Below are 20,448 nucleotides of genomic sequence, written 5' to 3'. Positions count from 1 at the left end.
ATTCAAATAATACACCAATTCTGCTCCTACAAATACCAGCAACGTGGTCCATAATATAGTTCACAAACAGCAGCCCAGAAGACTACCAGCTCTGAATATTTACTTAACATCTTAAATACCCAGTTTGCTCAGAATAGGTCTCAATATTTTGGTAACTACTAAAGCAGCAAATGAAAAGTACTTTATTAACACTCCCACCATAGAGGAGGAAGAACTACAGTCCAGAAGTAAAGGCCCCAGGAACCAGGTCGGTGAAAACCTATTGAAATGTGATAATGATATGGGAGCCCTGCACAACATGTCTTCTTTAATGACACCACACCGCAGGGCTGTAACTAAGAAACACATTAGTTGGATTTGGGTTATAAATTCTATTTAATCACTTACTGAGGAATGTTATTTCCAATATGCATTCTCTTCAGAAAAATGTAAGAAAGACACTGATACATAGTCTGTCATTTTATGCTACAAACCACTGACAAGGTCATTTAATGAGAACAGATGATACCTAGCTTATCTTGGTCCATTCTCTTACTAGTTATAAATACAAATTCAATAGTTTAAAAATAATCAGATTAAGCTAAAATTTTTATCACAAAATTAGTAAAATATACCTTATATTAATTCCTAGAGCCAGTGTTTCTCATATTAAAAAAGGGTATCGTCAAGCCTGTGATCTCATTTCTACATGCAGCTCCATATCTACGTAGGATTTATCATTGACTAACTTATGAGTTTTTCTTATTCAAAGAATTATTTCACAGAACTGTTATGATGGATGCTTTTTATTACATAATAGTAGTCATGCTCAATCACCAAGATCAACAGAAACTTGTAAATCTTCTGATTATGCTAAATAATCTACAACTATCACACATTTATGTTTCCAGTTCAGTAACATTAAAATAATTCCTGTGTCCTTCATATATCTTTTCTAACTGGAGGACAAATAGAGATATAAACACAGAAGAACTTTTCTTAAAGCAGACAAGATTAACAGAGATTAAAACTATATTTATTGTAGTCAAAGCTGGCCCTAATGACACCATACTCCAAAGTAGTTCTCAGTCAGAAGAGTATAGAGGAGGGACAGGAAGTGACACCTGGGAGCCTCCTTAGTCTCTATGAGAGGGTGGTTTGTTTTTTAACTGCTAAATTGTACTAACTCCTAATAAAAGCTAGTCGAAATTTAGAACATTCTGATCAAAATGGGTCTGAACATGCCTTTCAAAGCCCTGCTGGTCGTAGTCGGGAGGAAACTGCTCGCTGCACATTGGGCACACTTTCCAGTGACTTTCAACGTGTTCTTCAAATTTGCTCTGATCATAGTTGGGAGGGAACATTAATTCACAGAGGGGACACTTCTTGTGAACATCAAAGCTTTTAAAGAAAGAAGAAAATGAAAGAATTAGGTATTTTCTCATTGTAACAGCACCTGTCAGTGTACAACAAGTACTTTATCTAGCCGACAGCTGTATCAAACAACTTCTCCTCAAAGTCTTCGTGAGTTTAGTTACCCTTTTTATGCTTCTAGATTCTTAGTACTGTATACAGCATGTCTTTTTACAAAGCCACCACTTAATCTGGTTACACAATTGGATTGACAACCCCCAAATCTATCAAAATCAGACATTATGTGAAATGAGGTTTACTGTAAAACGCTTTCTCACTTTTTAACTTGAGTGTTTTTGTTTCTTTCTCTTTTTTAACTCTAACAATGTATGCAACTCATAATTTTCCATCAGTGGCTATTGGGTTTAATAGCCAAAGAATTTTAGGGGCTTGAGTAAGAGTGTGTGCTGCTCTTGCAGAGGAGCAGAGATTAGCACCCTCTCTGGGTGGCTCACAACTGCCCGAACTCCAGCTTCAGGGAACTGCATGCCCCTTTCCGGCCCTTGCAGAACACCTGACCTCAAGTGAACAAACCCACACACACACATGACACATAGAATTTAAAAGTGTCTATTTCAAAGTTTCTGTGCCACTGGCTCTTCAAAGGATGACACCCGTCTGAATCACCAAGAAAGCAAGGTAAAGTGAGTAGTTAGACCCTTTACCTGGGGTTTACTTTCTATATGCTATGCTTTTTAACAAGTTCCAAGAAATGATTTTTAAAAATCACTTATCTTACATAATTCTATGTAATTTTACAAGGGGAAAAACTTGCCTGGAATCAAAGCAAAAGCCTGCTCCATGACCACGTAAATGCTGACTGGCTGGATCAGGAGGGACAAGCCCATTGTCATCTTCCTGCCACAAAACAAAGCAGGGCAACATTTGAGAAAAGTGAAACCAAGTGTCAATTCTTTAAACCAAGTGAGCTCATAATAACATTTCAATTACCCAATTAAATTTTCAGCCCTATTATTTAAACTTCCACACATATTTATTTTACATATATTTAAATTTGAATACAACTTTTTGAGGGCCCAAACCATAACAGACAATACAACTCACTAACCTTCACTCCCCCACTTTCAACAGTTTTGTATATAACCATGAATCAGCCAACAGTACAGTACGGTAGAGGCTGAAATGCCACACTCAATCTATTAGACATGTTAACTGCCTGCTTGTTACATAAGTACTAGGAGAGAAAAGAGGAAAAGTAATTTCTTACTCACTAAGCCATAAATAAACTGGCAATAATCTATATATTCTTGTCTTTCAAAAGCAGACTTCTAAGGCTGGCCACGGCAGCACATGCTTGTCATCATAGATCACGGGAAGCTGAGGAAGGAGGTTCAACATGACATGGCTGCATACCAAAAAGGTCTCAAAAGGCCTAGGGGAGGCCAGCTGTGGTGTGGCACATGCCTTTAACCTGAGCATTCAGGAGGCAAAGCAGATGGATCTCTACGAGTTGAGGCTAGCCTGGTCTACATAGTGAGTTCCAGGCCAGTCAAGGCTACAAAGTGAGTCTCTGTCTCAAATAATGATAAGAAATATTGAACTCTGGATGTTCAAATGAAAAACAGCAATTTCTTATGAAATACGGAATCACCTATTTAGAGGATAGCTTGAGCCATGAAGTATGCAAAGTCTTCAAAGCAACCAAATCCTATAATGACTCATTAATATTCAAAACAATCAATCAGATCTCCACTTAATGTGTTTACAACCATAATGAAGTCATTCCAGGACCTCTTCCTGAATGAGCAGTTCATTTACTGGGGTCTTCTAAAGAGTGTGCTTTTCCGAGAAGAGGGACCCTAAATTCCAGTAAAAAACGTTTGTACATCTGCCTTTCAGTTGAAATATATGAATTCAGAAAATGGGCTGTTTCTTTTCATTACATTTTTATGACAGATCGATATGAGGTAGACTGACAGAAAACAACTGGAGAATGGCTCTTTGATATTGCTCTAAGACAGGGCGCATAAAGTAGCTAGATACAGGGGCTGGCCTTGACCTTGCAGCAGGCCTCCCATTCCTGACCCTGAGTGCTGAGATTATAGGCACACACCATCAAAACACTGAGTGGCTTCTGCAAAATATTTCATTCTTAGTATACAAAATATTCAGTGTTGTTTTTCAATACTTTCTTCCCACTGAGATATAAGAGAAAATAATTTTAAATGTTGTCTCTCTTAAAAAGAACTAAAAAATAACAAGAAAGCAGACAGGGTCTTCTATCCTACTTCGTTCCTAAGTCCATGTCAATGAAAATGGCAGAATGAACTGGGAAGTGAAGTTATTAAGGCAGACACTTACTAGAACTGGGGCAGAAGGTCAAAAGCAAAATAAGAACTCAAATTTTTCAATATATTTTACCATTTGATCACATAGCTTTTTAAGGTAAAAAAAAAAAATGAGGTGCCATCTTATATTAATATTTCAAATAATAAACTTGAGTCCAGTTCTACTAGAAACTGAAGAAGACTGCGAACCATTTATTTTAAAGGACTTCGGGGCTGTTAAGATGCTGTGGTGGTCTGGGTGAGAATGGTCTCAAAAGGTTCACATATTTGAATGCCTGGTCTCAGCTGGCAGAATTGTTTGAGGATTAGGAGATGTGTCACTGAGGCTGGCTCTGAGGTTCTTTCTGCCTTTTTGACTCAACATATAGGCTCTCAGCTACTGATCCAGTGCTATGCCTCTTGCCCTGATGGTGTGGACTCCTCTCACCCTCTGAAACGGTAAGCAAGCCCCCAATTAAATGCTTTCATTTATAAGTTGCATTGTTCACAGTATCTTTTCACAGTAATAGAATAGCAACTAATGCAGAAGAACACTTGCAGACCTGAGTTTAGTTCCCAGAACCCACAGAGTAGCTCACAACTGCCTTCAACTACGCTTCCAGGGGATCCAACGCCCAATTCTGGCCTCCGCTGGCACCAGCAACAGACATAGATGCCGGCAAACACTCATATGCAGAAAATAAAAATAAATAAATCTAAACCATGTATATGGAATATTCAGACAGTGGAATATATCCAGCAATAAAGGAAGCACATTTTCCATGCTAAACATAAATGCATGCTAAAATAGGGATAACTCTGAAAACACAATATGGTTCTACTTCTGTAAATGGGTGTCTAGAGTAGGAAGTTTACAAGGGAGCAGGTGAAAGGATTCCTGGGGTAAAGGAATAGAAGGGCTAGTTGACAAGTAAAGGACACAGGGTTCAAAGTGACTCCATGATGACTGCACAACTCTGACTCTGCTGAGAAGCCGAGCTACACACTTTACATGGTGAAGCGTGGAGGATGTGAATTCCATTTCAATAAAGCAATTATTTAGTACTACTATTCTAAGGGAACTAAATTTTAAACAGCATGCTAGGTTTTAAAAAAGGAAAAAAGGAAAGAGAGGGAGTCTATCTGTGCCTAATCAAGAACAAAACTCCAGAAAGGAGCCCTCGCTGTACTTTTCTGGCTGTTTAGTAAAAATGAATTGAATGCCACTGTATATCACATTCATAAAGTCACTATAACAAATATTTTTATTGTGATGGCCAATGTAAAGCAAAGCCTCAAGCAGTGCACTGTGTCAAATGTGGAGCAGTCCTGATTCTTTAAAGTTGTGATTTTCAATAATTTTCGAGTCACAAGACTCTTTTAAGAATTACACTTCTAGCAATAAATGTCAAAATTGTGACAGAAAAATGTTTATCAACAGAAACTATCTTTAGTGGGGGGTTCATTATAAAGGACTCATATGAAAAGCTGCAATGAAACAACTTTACTAACAGAAGTAAGAATGAAAAAGGGAAACAAAAATGCACTGAAGTGGGAGGTAATGTGTGTTAAGGGAGAGAAATGGCTAGTCCTGAAGAGCAGGATTAAAAGTCTGGACCACACGCATGTGCATCACTGACTCTCAGTGGAAGAGGCACTTCTGCGCATATACAAGCCACATTTATTGAGTAGCAATGAATACGCAGAATAGATCATGGTTCCAAAAACTGAGTATGCAGGTGCCAAGGGTGCCACAGAAAGTCATGATTCCATGGGATTTAATTTTGAAGAAGTATCAAATTATGCAGAAATACCCTGTATTTGTCAGATACCATGTGAAAACGCAATTCAATGCACTGTTCAATTTCAGGTCTGGATAGTGCCAACACCCCTTTCCACACACCCTAGCTTTGAGAAGCTGAGTCTCTGGCATTGCTACAAGTGCCATGTAAAAGCTAATACGAAATGAGAAATTAGGTTGTCCGATGTGGTCACAAAGCTCGAGAGGCTGTGCAGCAGCCAACAGTCATACATTCTGTAGGTAACTAGGTATTTGAAAATAAACATGACATTTTAACTTAGATATACTATGTTTAACAGCAACTAAACTTACTAGGTATGTCTTTTGGCCAAATGTTCAGGTGCTATGACCAGAGAAGTCCAGAACCTCTGATCACAGGTTACCTGCAAAGGCTCTGATCCTACTTGTGCTTCCCCAGTGGTATGAGTTAGAACTATCGGAAGCTCAGCTTCTTCCACAACTGACTAGCCATGCTGACAACCCACTCTAGAACTACTGTGAAAACTCAGGAGCATCATATACCAGGGGTCAGCAGGCAACAGCTGGAGAAACAGTCACTGCACCAGTATCCTTACAACTGCTGCAGTACGTCTTATAAAGGGTTCTGAAAGGCACCAGTTTCTAGCACAAAAGAGGAAGAGACAGCTGGTGAGGCAGCAGGATAGACTAGAAGAGCAGGCCATCCCAACTCTGACTCCAAGGTGCCCATTGGGGCATTATGACTATTAACCACTCCTACAGAAAAATTTGCTTTCCATATTCTTACTAAACCTACACAATATAACTCCTCATTTGCAAGTGGTTTTGCTGTTAAAATGACAAGAATTTTAGAAATGTTAGATGTATATAAAAAGTCCTTCCTAATATGGAAAACCTTGTGTTTACAAAACACATATACTCCAGAGGAAAGCATAGTAAGAACTTTCTATATCATTACCAAATCTAAGCCCCTGAGCACATGAGTCCAAGATGCTAACACTGCTTCTCACGGGTTTGCAGGAGGGCAAAGCACACAGACCAGAAAGAACATTCTGCTAATTAAACTGAAGCAGATGATTACAGAAGAGAAAAGACTTGTCACATGTAACATCTGTGCCAAGAATGATCAGATTAAATATGCAAAATGTAAAGTAAAGTTGTAAAAAAGCAGTAAGATGATATTCAAGACCTTAAACAGGCTACAAAAGTTCTGACAGTTTTCCTAATTATTCCCAGTAATGGACACAGGAGGCCAAAAGGCAGGAGGGAGAAATACATTTTTCTCCATTATGAGTGTTGAACACTAGGTCTAAAATCATGCCTGTCTGAACACTGATCAGTTTCTGCAAAGGTTAATAGCAATTAAATGCAGCAAACTATATTAAATGAGAAACAGGTCATGATACCACTGTACTTGCAAAGAGCACGATAAAACTATTTCCTTAGAATTTATCTTAATGCACATGAAAGAGGCTGCTATGAAAAAAAGGAGCCCCCCACCCCCAACCCCCAGAGCTGCTATAAGGATTCTATTCATTAAATGGTGAAAAAAAAAAATCATCTTTTAGCTGGGCGTGGTGGCGCACACTTTCATCACAGTACTCTGGGGCAGAAGCAGGCAGATCTCTGTGAGTTCAAGGCCAGCCTGGTCTACAGAGAGTGTTCCAGGACACCCAGAGCTGTTACATAGAGAAACACTATCTTGAGGGGGGGAAAAAAAATCATCTTTTAGCCAGGCAAGGTAGCACATACTTTTATTCCCAGCAAGGGAAGAGGCAGGTGGATTTCTGTGAGTTGGAGACCAGCCAGGGCTATGTACAGAGACCCTGTCTCAAAAAAAAAAAAAAAACTTTTTAAAAAACAATATACGGTATAATCTAATTTAATTATCATCATTTTTATGTTGCTGCCAGAATAAGAAATGTCACATAAGTATTAAGGATGTCAAAAAAGGGAATTTCTCAGAAAAAGAAAACTACTATATGATAAAGAAAATAAAATTTACAGGATATAAATACTATGCTTTGCATAATACCTTTGCATCTTAACACTTGGTTTCTTCTAGGTCAGCAGAGCCACAATCAAAAGATCGTAGAAAGTTACTTAGGAAGTAATAATTAGGATTAAACTAACTGATAACTGACATCCTAATCAACCTCTGAACTTTAATATATAAATCCTAAAGTGTTAAGTGGCAAAAAAAAAAAAAAAAAAAAATACTGTTTGGGTTTTCAAACACAGATTTTTCAAAAAAACTAAGCAGGCAATCCCATGCAAATGCAAATTCAGTCTCTCCATACACACACCCTTAACACTCCACTAAGCCAGAAACACAAGAGCAGGCAGGCTCAAACAATGAAAATCATTTACTCTGCTCTCCTCGGGGTCCTCTAAGCCATCGGGCCGGCTAAGGTTTCGGGCAGGCTGACTGCAGACAACATTATCTTCCCAAGATGGGACTCGCACAGGTGGCCTTTGGATTTCATCTGGATAAAAAGCACCATCTGCTCCATCTGAGTAAGAATTATGGAAGAAACATTTAGGGAAAAAATCAGATAGAATCAGTTATAGAAATTATCTCCTCTACATGTAGACATGGGGAATAGAGAAGCAAATAGGAAGAAGTCAGGTGTGACTCAGTGGCTACATGCTTTCCTGGAGCAAGAAGGCCTAGGAGCCTCAGCATCACATAGGAAGAGCGGCAGAGGCCACATGGGCATCATACAATGTGCCAGCCTGGGCTACAGAGCAAAATCCTTATGTTTCTTAAGTTTTTATTTTTAACCCACAAGTCTAAAAACTGAGTCTATGATAAGCAATTAGGAATACCCATTCATGATATATCATTTGCAGATGTCAGTAGTACTACCAAACATTAAAATGACAAATTACACAAAGAAAGTTTGAGTTCATTATATCCTCAGCTCTCTAATTCCATGGAAAGGCAAAACTCTTAGAGTCAGATAACCACCAAGCCAAAAAGACTCAAATAACCTCGTGTTTCCTGTGCTGTGTATGGATTACCATACTGCAGAACTGGCTGCGCATTGGACAGTGTAGGAAGGAGCCCATTTTGCTCAGAGCATGTGTTGAGACACCTTGAGACCTGTTGGGGGCTCTGACCTTCCATTTTCCTTCCTTTCTGATCTTCCAAATTCCTTTTAAGTTCCTAAAATTAACAAAACAAAGATGAATAAGCAAAGCAGCCAAATATTATCTGAAGGCAGCATTAAACATTCAGCCCAAATACAGCATTAACATCTCTCTAGTATGTTCTGTGTGTGCTTGTGGGGGAGCTGCGTCCACCTCTTAAATGCCCCAATCAGAAATCAGGATAAAGCCCAATGTATGTCCAAATTTACCTGTACCAAAAGTACTTGTTATTCAACTAATTTAGGGGAAACTATGAACCTTCTACTACTTATCAACAAAATTTTAGTATAAGAAAGGAAAATCCAGCCCCTCTACTAAAGAATTCTACCAAACATTGAACATCTATTTTAAAACGCTAAGCCCGTGACAGACTGCCTAGTTTACACCTATCTTGCCACTGAAGAGGTGAGACAAGGCTCAGGAGTTCAGACAAGGCTCAGGAGTTCAAGGTGATCCTAAGCTACGCAATAAGTTGGAGGCTAGCCTGGGCTATATAAAACTGTCTCCACACAAAAACTCACACGCACCTATTTACTCAGCTGATGCTTAATGACCACGTGCTTCCTTCCAGGCAAGTGTGTATAGACCAAGGGCTCAGTGATGAGCAATGAGAACCTACCACTAATCTTCAGACACCTGGGCAGCTTTTAGAGTTCTCAGAAATATTCTGTGGAACATCCACTAAATCTTAATCAAGCTGTTGGAAATCATAATGCAAACACTTGACTTAAAGTGATATAAATGACAATACTACAGGAGACTAAGAAGAATTCAAAGTTTTAAAATAATAGTAATAAACCAAAGCAGCCAGCAAGTGTCCAATATGGCATTCCTGATAAGAACTGACAGTTTTTAAACTGACAATAAAACTGATCTCAGTATATTTCTTTCATCAAATCTTTTTATAAGCAAATGCTATGTATAAATTAAATTTGCTCCATTAGCTTATTTATTAAACAAAAATTCAAATGTTTGACTCCAAATACCAGGTATTGTAATGGGGACCACAAACACATGATTAAAACAGGTACTCTGTACTCTACATGGACTTTGCAGTTAAAGTGAAAGGGACAGACACCCAACAAAGCATAAAATATATACAAATATATTTGTATAATTAAAAACTGTGGAAAATATCATGAAACAAAAGTAGGTTCCATGGGTAAGTTTAGTGTGAGTACCTAACTGGACTGGCAGGCCAAAGGAGGTCCAGGAAAAAACACCAAGAGTGGTAAAAACAGTATCAAGGAGACTGACCCAGGAGAGCTGCCATTAGTTCAAGGTCACCCTGGGCTCTATCAAGAGTACTGGGCCAGGCAGTGTTACATGGCAGGAGCCTGTCTCAGAAAGCCTGTGTGTGAGTGGCAGAGAGTCAGACTGTAGAGGTAACTAACAGGAAGTCTAGACCATGCATGGACAACTCTGGCTGAAGATGTGGGGTCAAAGACTGCAGTCAGACTGATAGACTGAGACTGGCCATAAGGTACAATTATCCACGCTGAACTAGGGCAATCGCTCCATTATCTCTATTCTTGCACATGTAGAAAGTCTACATTTTTTCAACAAAATAGTAATAAATGACAGGTAAGCCTATTCCTTGACAAAAGACATTAACAAAGACCTAAAACAAGGGAGAAACCAACCAATTTTAAGTCAAGCCTAAGTGATTAGACAGTTCTCAGGGTTATCCTTGGTCCAGAAGTACCAAAGGTACAGCCCCACCTAACAAAGCCTGGGGGTGGGCAGGAGAGAGGGGAGGAACTAGAGCAGGGAAGGAGTAAAAGGAACCACAGTATAAATTGGCTTGGGAAAGATGAAAGCAGTGTAGAAGAAAAAGCAGTATTTCTCCACCTGTACTGCCTTGTGCAATTTAGATCTTAGGAAATCACACCCCTACACAAGGGCAGCTTATAGTCTCCTATAATCTCATTTTCAGGGGATTGGATACCCTCTTCTGGCCTCTGGGGGCACACACATATATGCAGAATGTGCTTCTACACATAAATATAAATAAATCTTAACAACAACAATAAAAAGAGCCAGGTGTGGTGGTGCACATCTTTAATTACAGCACTCAGGAAGCAGGGGCAGGTGGATCTGTGAGTTCCAGGCCAGCTAGGACTACACAATGAGATGTTGTTTCAAAAAAACAAAAACAGGATGACAAATTATAATCTGCTGGCTAAAAGGAGTTTGATACTGATGACTGTCAGCTAGGAAGATAAATATTTGATGGTTGACACAGAACTCTCGAAATCCTTACAATTTCCTCAGTGGTGACTTTGAAACCTTCCTAAGTTTATGGTAACAAAGAGGTTTACGTGAGATCTTGGGCAGTTTCAAGGGAAGGGCTCTACCACCCCACACCCTCTGGTCACTTCCTAGTAAAGAGGGTAGCTATAGAATGAGTTAAATCATTTGGTCACTGATGATTTAGTCAATCATACCTATATCAAAAACTACAGAAAAGATAAAACAGGGAGGCTAGGAGAACTTCCTGGTTAGTGACTCTATCAACATTCTAGAAGGATAATACATCCAAAAGGAACATTAGCCCTGACCCTACATATGTATCTCATTTGTCTGTTTCTAAAGTATATTCTTCATGATAAACATCATTGTGAAGTTACTATTGCTTTCTTGAATTCTGAGAGTCATCTAGAAAAACATTTTCAAGTGGGTGTTAGTCAGCTGTAAAATATAGAAAGTCTAGATACTTCATTGAGGCTGGCATCTGAAGTGATAGCAAGCTTATGCAACTGAGTCCTAGCCTGTAGGAGATGGCAATGCTACCTCACTGTAGCATCCCAACTGACGGCAGGATACTCCTGGGATAATCAAACTATTGCCCAACCACAAATACATCCATAAACACGGGAAGACAAAAGGTCTCTCCTGTTACAGGAGAATGACAAAGCCAATTCTAGAAGCGATGGAGCTACCAAATCCAATGTTGTAGCACAGTAACACCATTCAAGCTGGAGATCTCCTCCTCAAGTGGATGTTCCAAATGCTGCCCACTTCCCTACACCACCCAAACTGTCACCTGACTCATTAGATAGACCCTGTCCATACTGGCAAGCATCAAATAACACGAAAGACCATTTCAAAAATGTAGGAACTGTATTAAAAGGCTGCAGCATTGGGAAGGTTGAGAACCACTGACTTAAGAGCTTGAATTTTATCAATGTCAATAAGTAGTATTGTTGGGTTGGAGAGATGGCTCAGAGGTTAAGAGCACCAACTGCTCTTCCAGAGGTCCTGAGTTCAATTCCCAGCACCCACATGGTGGCTCACAGCCATCTGTAGTGAGATCTGGTGCCCTCTTCTGTATACATAGCAAATAAATAAATCTTAAAAAAAAAAGAAAGAAAGAAATAGTATTGTTTTCCAGTATTCACAGCTTCACTCTACTTCTTTGCAAGAAAATACCTAAGTCTGAACAAAAGAATTAAAAATTCCCTTCTCCCCTAAATTTGAATATTGTAAACTTAGTTTATTGTTAAATGCAAACTATGTGATGAACACCAAACTAGCAATTTTCAACACTTGGCCTATTTCTCAACAATTGGTAGGTGTGTAACCTGGAAATGAGAATGGTCCATGAATTACTGCTTACTACCAGGGAGCAGAGAGTTGCAGACATGGAAGGAAGCTTTCAAAGAGAAGATGAACAAAAGAAAGCCAAGAATGGTTACAGAATATCCACATTTTATTGAAGTGCATTGCTCATTACCTTCCCTCTTGAGAGAGTTTCCAAATGGGAAGCCAGATCATTTATTTCTTTGTCTTTCTCTGCCAATTGTAGCTGAATTTAAAAAAAAGGAGATTATTGTTAATATTTTTATTATCCACTTACATATGAGATCCAGTTAGTACCATACTAGCAAACTAATTTCTATCACCAAATTCAGTTATTTTCCTTAGTTCTCAGTCTTTGAATTAGCTGCCATTACTGACCAATTTCTTTCTTTTTTTTCTCCCTATTTTTGGATTTTTATAGGCTGGCTCAAAACTTGTTTTGTCCTGGGTTAGTCTCACACTCAGCATCCTGAGACATGAGACCAATGGTGTGTGCCACCGCACCCAGCTTTTCTTTTACAATTTATTAACACACTGATTATGCCTAAGGTTCATTATGGCATCACACATACATAGTGTATTTTAAATCATATTCACCTCCTACTGTCCTCTCTTGTTCCCTTCTACTCCCATAATCCCCAGTGGGTTTCATCAGGGTTGCTTATAGGGTCCTAGGTAGGGGATTATGGGTTCCTTACTAGTGGCTATGCCACTGAATAAATGATCTCTCCCCCTCCCTGCAACTATTAAGTCCTAGAATATTCAGTGAGGGACAAGGGCCTTATGGGCTCCTCCCTCCTAGCTCCCATTATCTGCCACTAGGTGATGTAGATGTAATAGGATGAAAGGGGAGATTAATGAACTTACTTTTAAAGAGCAACAACTTGTTTAAAATGTTTTACATTTGTATAGATTTTAGTCTATTGATATAAATTTAAAGTTAATTTTGTTATAGTGTGTATATTTTTACTCTCGTTTAAGATATTATGTTTATATAGCTCATTTAAAATTATAATGGATAATTAAAAATAGATTAATAATTAGTCATCTATGATAGTCATACTCATAGCCATGTAAGTTAAGTCTTCTAGGTATACATAGAGATATTTTAGATAGATAGGTAATCTTTAAATATTTTAAAGACCTATAGAATATGACATTTAAAATATTTTAAAAATTTAGATTTTTTTGGACAGTGAGACATGTCTGTTCCTGGCAACACCGATTTACTTCAGAGAGGAGGATGGGCATCAAAGATACTTTATATGGAGTGTAATTTCTTCACCTTGGCAAAAATAGCCATTTGTGGCAAGAAACTGTTCTTGCCTGGATTGTTTGATCGACTGGACATACAGGACCCATAGAAAGGTGACCATTAAACTTTGCTTGACAAAATGGTCCTTCAGGTTCCTGCTTCGCAGAGGAAACTACCAGACATTCTACAGGACACTGAAAAAAGTGACCGACTCTAGCCCTGTGGGCTAAAGACAAATACCCTAACTTTACAAAGGAACATTAGGTGACTGTCCAGGCTGCCAGCTGTCTCTGTCTACTCTTGCAAGACTCCCGAAAAATGCTTGCATCCTTCTCCTGGTTCTCAGGTAATATTATATCCTTCTGAGGCCTTTGATATGGTTGAAGACTAGATAGTTATAATTTCCTCAGTTATGATAAAAGATATGTTAGATATAAAACTTAGACTCACAAATGTAAGATAGATATCTTCTTTAATATTGTAATTATAATTCTTGCTTGATAATTGTTGTTGTCTGAAATTTTACTATATAAAAGTTAAAACTTTGCTTTTTGACAAAAAGAAAAGGGGAAGTGCTGTGGGATGTTCTGTATGTCAAATGTGTTGCTCTGATTGGTTAAAATAAATAAAATGCTGATTGGCCAGTTGCCAGGCAGGAAGGATAAGGTAGGCGGGACAAGAAGGAGGAAAATTCTGGGAAGAAAAGGCTGGGAGAGAATTGCTGCCAGCCGCCGCCATGACAAGCGAGATGTAAGGTACTGGTAAGCCAGGAGCCATGTATAGATTAATAAAAATGGGCTAAATATAAAAGTAAGAGCTAGACAACGGTAGGCCTGAGCTAATGGCCAAACAGTTTAAATAATATAAATGTCTATGTGTTCATTTTATAAATGGGCTACCAGACTGCTGGGGCTTAGTGGGACCTGGAGAAAAGCTCTCCAGCACCAACTAGGTCCTTGTCCCTTTTCCTCCCAGGATGGAACACTGACAGACCCAATACTATGCAGGTCTTGGGCCAGTATCTCCACTGCTGTAGGATTAAGAGCGCAGTAGTGAGGTCATGTTCTGAGGACAGAGTTCTACCTCAGTCCATGCCTTCTTCTGGCTCTTACATTCTTTCTGCCCTACCCTTTTCTATGCCACTTGCACCTTGGAGGCAGCTTTCCTTATCTTGAAAATGACTCTTTGGAGTATGTAAAACAGCATCAAAATCGTTATCCTAATGCCTGCCTGCTCTTTAGTGTCTACTTTTCGTTAGCAACCACAAATAAAGACATTCTATAACCATTCTTCTTTGGTTTTCTGTTCATCTTTCCATGATAAGAAGCCAGAAATATTAATTCACATACCATTCTCATTCCCAAACTCCAAAACTGCCAGAAGCTGGCCAGGAACTCAAGGTTTAGTTCAAACTGTACCTGAATGATCTATAATCTCCTGCCTCTAACTTCCAAGTGTTAAGATTACAGATATGGGCTACCAAGGCTGGGGAAATCTGCCATTTTAAGTACTGGTAACACATGTTTTCATGGCCGTCTTCCCTACGTTTCTGCATTAGTCAACAGACAACATTGAGAAGCAACAGTGTGACCAAAGCTTAACAAACTACAACCATTTGCTCCTCCACTCCCCAACATTTTCAATCTGTGTCAGAAAATCCTTCAACAACTACCTAAGACCACCTGCATTAATGGGGACAAATCTAACTATTCTATTCTTGGCTGGGTAACACACACCTTTAGTCCCAGAACTTGGGAGGCAGATCTCTGTGAGTCTGAGGCCAGCATGATCTACATAGAAAGTTCCGTGTCAGTTAGAGTTACACAGGGAGAGCACGACCATGTCTCAAAGAAAACAGCAAACAACAACTGCAAGAACAACTCCACTACTCTTCAGGATTTCTTCCTGAAGGATGCATTTCAGATCAACCTGTCCAGGCTCATGTCCTCAGTCTATAGTAAGAGATCAAGAAGGAACCCAGGGGGGCTAGAGAGGTGGCTCAGGAATTAAAAGCACCCACATGACAGCTCACAACTCCAGTTTCATGAAATCTGACTTACTCTGCTGGCTGCCCCAGGCACCAGGAACACAAGGAATGCACATATACATATGCAAGCAAAAAACCCATACACAGGAATAAAAATTAAAAAGGTAAATGGACGTTATCACCTCATTCTGAGAATACTTCTACTTATGACCTCAGCTTTAAGCCCTTACTCCCTATAAAGTCTCTTTAGGGCTTATAAATTACTTTGAAAAGGATACACTCTGAGTTCCCTTCCTCTTAGAAAATTCTCAACATCATGTAGGACCTAAATTCTACTTTAGGCCTTCTAGAACTTGACAAGGTATTATTCAAGTCTAATCTACTCCAGTATAGATACAGTTCTCACCTAGCAGCTGTGCCTCCCCACCCCATCCCACAGGCAGGCACACACCAAAATAACTAGCTAGAGGTAAAGTTAAATTACTTAGATACTACACTTGATTTTAGCCAAAAGGCCAAGGTGTGATGTTAAATTACTTAGAATTCACCAGTTTTCAATTACAGAAATAAGTAAATTACATATAGGTATCTTAAAATGTCCCACATACAAGGATAACACTTTTGACTTCCTAGTCCAGTCGCTTGCTCATTGTTTTCTAGCATTCTTACAGATAACATTTATTATTCAAACTGTTACCTAATATTACACTGGCAAAAATAAGTTTCTTTAATATTATATCACTTACCTCAGAGTATTTTATTTAGGATTACAGTAATCTGTATGATAAATTTTAAAGCTAGAAAGTTACTGATAATATATCATTACACACACACACACACACACACACACACACACACACACAAAAGGGGGGGGGGACTAAAAAAGTCCCAAAATAATTTAATACACACATTTACAATAATAAGAAAATGAAATGATAACTTTGTTGTTGTTATTGTTGCTTTGTTTTGTTTTTGTTTTTCGAGACAGGGTTTCTCTGTGTAGTTTTGGAGCCTGTCTTGGATCTTGCTCTGTAGACCAGGCTGGCCTTGAACTCACAGAGCTCCACCTGGCTCTGCCTCCCCAGTGCTGGGATTAATGGCATGTGCCGCCATCGCCTGGCTGAAATGATAACTTTTAAAGATACACTTTTTCCTCCCCGAGTGGGCTACCTCCCTGTGTGTTGTTGGCCAGTTAAAAAAAAAAAAAAAGCTATTATCACTGCCATTGGCTAGGTACTGGAAGGTAAGACCTTACTGCTTAAGGCATCACATACTCTGCTCTGCTTGCAAGACTTGAGAAAGCAAGCTGGAACTGAGCTGTGAACTTCCTTCAGGTTGGCTAGCTTTCAGAGCACCATACAGAAGATGCTACACAAGCTCCTGGGAAAGAATTGTCATCCAGTCTCACTAAACTATGGATCCTGTGTGCTACAATACCAAGCAAAACATGTGCCAAGCAAAACGTGCCCACCAGTGCAATAGCCTGTGTGTGTGTGTGCGTGTGTGTGTGTGTGTGTGTGTGTGTGTGTGTGTGTGTGTGTGTATGAGTGTGTGGTCATTTCCTGGTTAGAGTCTCCATTGGAAGGAACTCATATCATCTAGTAGTGCACATCTAGTCAAAAGCCCATAGCTAGGGAGAACACATGACTTCTGCTAGTCTGCTGCTAAAGTCCATGCTGTGTGTACATCTGTCAAGCTGCCTTTTAACTATTATGTTGAGACTCACATTAGTGCTGCAGTCAGCTTTGGTCAGAGAAGCTTCTCTTTGCAATGGGTGGTTACAGAACTGGTCCAAGTGCTGACATTAAATAATTATAGAATGCTTAGCCCTAAATGCACATCTTTGTTACCTCACCCGAGGGACAGGGAACACTGCAGGAAAAGAGAATCTAAGAGAAGGAGAAAGAGGTAAAGTACTGTGGAATGCTGTCATCTGGGTGTGACACGGCCTTTGTACCCTTGAATTCTCAGCAAATGTGATTACCTGCCTAAGACCTGCACAAGACTGGCCCATCAACATTCTATCATGAAGGGTGTAATCTAATGAGGCCTCACATTTTTTCTGAGGATTAGTAAGTAGCTAATGGCTGCTAGAGGAGATAAAGACATTTTCTTCAGTGTACAGTCACTGCTGCATTACCCATGCTCCTGTAAAAAAAAAAAAAAACCTCTTCCCCACGCTCCACAAAGCAACTTAATGAAATCCCTGGGGCTGAGGAAGGAGGTGGCAGACAGACACAGGACAGGGCATGAAAGAAGGGAGCTATCTGGAACTATCAGTGGGAGGCTGTAATGTGTATCAGAGGAAATCTTTTTTTTCCAGGGGGGAATATTATAAAAATACATCATACAGATACATAAAAATATACTGAAACCTACTGCAATATACAATTAATATGTCCTAAAAAACTTTAAAATCTACCTGAATCTAAAGAACTAAATTAATAAACAATGCATGTGGTAGTCCATTTCTCAGTTTAGTAAATAAACCATGTGTAACTAAATATACAGCACATTTATAGAACAAAATACTACCTAGTTTATCTATACTGAAAATGTACTCAGTCGATATTTTATAGGTAACACACATTCTACAGGATCATGTTTCACTAAGCACAACACATCAAGTCTGCAAAACTTACTTTGTAACTGTCCTCTACTTCAGCTAGTTCAAGTTTCACATTTTCAGCAATTTTTACTTGTTCTTTCCACTTCAGCTCCATTTTTGCAAGTTCATCAGCATATTTATTGCATTTGGTTTTCTCATCCTAAATAAAATTAGCATAATTACTAAAAACTTCACATCTCCACAGAGCAGGTATCTATACAAACACTCATGTGTGATGATTACTGTAACAGTATAAAACCAAAATGTTTACCAGGACAAGAATGAATAAGTTATTTTATAGCATGGAATAGCACATATCTACTTAAACAAGTAAGGTAAGTGATCAGTTGACCATGAAGTGTCCCATTAAGAGCACACTGCAAAAGAGAATAATAATCCCATTTTACTTAAACAGTTAATATGTCTGTGTTGCAGAGAAAAATACAACCCAAAATACAACCCACAGTTCTTATATTTTTGGATTAAGATCATGAGTGTACTTTTTAATCACCTCTATTCTTTACATTTCTGAGACTATATATTTCATATAACTTTTGCAAAAAGAGGAAATCTAAATAAACCATTTTATGGTTTAGCTTTTATGACAGCTCTTTTCTCTTAAATACACAAGACACCATAAGAAAGAGTTTACAAATAGTGATGAAAAAGTAAATGGGCCAATTTCATTTTAAATATTTGTTCTATGGAGGTAAAGCTCAAAAATGTTTTGAGCAATTCAATGGAGAAAGGATCAGACTTCTAAATTCTACACCTTTCATTCCACACTTCAGAATATACACAAAAACAATTCTAAGTGTTCCACAAACCGAAATGTAAAAGCTCACTATAAGACTTCTAGATGGACCAGGAGCATAGCCCACTGGCAGACCACTGGTCTGAACATTGTAAGGCCCTGGTTGTGATCTCTAAGTACAGCAAAAACAAAACAAATAATTCCTGGAAACAGTGCAGAAGAATATGTCTAATACCTTGCAGGACTTTTTATTTTTTGAAATATAAAATAGAAAAGAAATTGATGCTCTATCAAAATTAAAATTTGATTTCCTACAAACATCATTAAGGAAAGGAAAAGTTAACAGCACACATCCAACAGAGAAAGTAGCTGCATCTACAAACCAGGCAGGCAGGCAGGCAGGCAGGCAGGCAGGCAGGCAGGCAGGCAGGCAGGCAGGCAGGCAGACAGGCAGGCAGGCAGACAGGCAGGCAGACAGGCAGGCAGGCAGGCAGGCAGACAGGCAGGCAGGCAGGCAGTTCTGACAGCGCAGCGCCATGGCCATGGCTCTTGTAGCACAGTTGACAGATTCATGATATTCTTTCTACTCTAGTCTGAAGACTGAATTCTTTGGGCCAGCTGGCCAAAATCATCCACCACACATATACAATAAAGCTACCCCTGCTTAGCCATGCTCTTTGTCTTTAAGTAACCACAAAATCTGGCAAATTCTGGTTTCTACTCTTCAAGAAAGAAAAAAAAAATTACATAGCAAGATGAACAACTTCTAATAAAAGATTTTTTAAGACTTTGTCAGCACTTACAGAAAGATAATAGAGGGGCTAAAGAGATGGCTGAGTGGGTACAGTGCCTACTACATAAAGCATGAGAAGCTGGATTTGGATCCCCAGCACCCAGGTGTGGCAACATGCATTTGCAGTCCTAAAGCTGAGGTGCACAAGGACAAGACAGATCGCCACAGCTCACTGATCCCATCTCTACATACACGTCTCAGCAACAGTCTTGAGTATTATACACTGCATAGTCATATGTGCTACACTGTCCTACAAATCTTCTTTATACCAGCATCAATAAAAACACAAGCACCGCATCACACTAAAACCTCAGTACCATCCTCATCATTTCTTCTACAGAAAGATTTCAGAATGTCCAGTTCACAACTTGAGTAAAACACTTTAAACATTACCTTTAAGCAAGTAACAAAAAGTATATTGTTATTACAGTAACACTGAGCAGATCTACAAGTTTCATTTTGTTGTTCTAAAAAAGTTACCTTCCTTTCCCTTATGCAAAAAAGAAACAGAAACACAAAACCTTAAAAACCACATACACAAATACAAAATTATTTTGCCCTCTATTCTAAACTAGATATAAATGAGAAGCATTTTTCCCTTATACTTTGTTTGTTTGTATGGTGGATTTTTTTTGTTTTTGTTTTTTGTTTGTTTGTTTGTTTGTTTTTCGAGACAGGGTTTCTCTGTGTAGCTTTGCACCTTTCCTGGAACTCACTTGGTAGCCCAGGCTGGCCTCGAACTCACAGAGATCCGCCTGGCTCTGCCTCCCAAGTGCTGGGATTAAAGGCGTGCACCACCACCGCCTGGCTTCCCTTATACTTTAAATGGTGCAAAGTGAGTTATCACCAGTAAAGG

At 39.0% G+C, this 20,448-nt stretch overlaps 1 protein-coding gene across 1 annotated transcript in view; it reads right to left on the bottom strand.

Moving 5' to 3' along the window:
* Window positions 1-166: 166 nt before the first annotated feature.
* The window catches only part of Tax1bp1 (Tax1 binding protein 1), a 65,290-nt gene continuing 45,008 nt past the window's right edge, over window positions 167-20,448 (bottom strand). Inside the window, exons 13-18 of the mRNA XM_036181667.1 lie at window positions 18,080-18,205; window positions 12,350-12,421; window positions 8,455-8,629; window positions 7,831-7,973; window positions 2,168-2,250; window positions 167-1,380 (exon numbers count right to left, since the gene is read on the bottom strand). Of these exons, the coding sequence (XP_036037560.1) occupies window positions 1,179-1,380; window positions 2,168-2,250; window positions 7,831-7,973; window positions 8,455-8,629; window positions 12,350-12,421; window positions 18,080-18,205 (801 nt within the window). The 3' untranslated portion in view covers window positions 167-1,178. The remainder of the gene's footprint in view (window positions 1,381-2,167; window positions 2,251-7,830; window positions 7,974-8,454; window positions 8,630-12,349; window positions 12,422-18,079; window positions 18,206-20,448) is intronic.

The sequence above is a fragment of the Onychomys torridus genome, chromosome 3 (assembly GCF_903995425.1).
Source record: "Onychomys torridus chromosome 3, mOncTor1.1, whole genome shotgun sequence".
NCBI lineage: Eukaryota > Metazoa > Chordata > Mammalia > Rodentia > Cricetidae > Onychomys > Onychomys torridus.
This window is presented reverse-complemented; position numbering and strand designations above follow the sequence as displayed.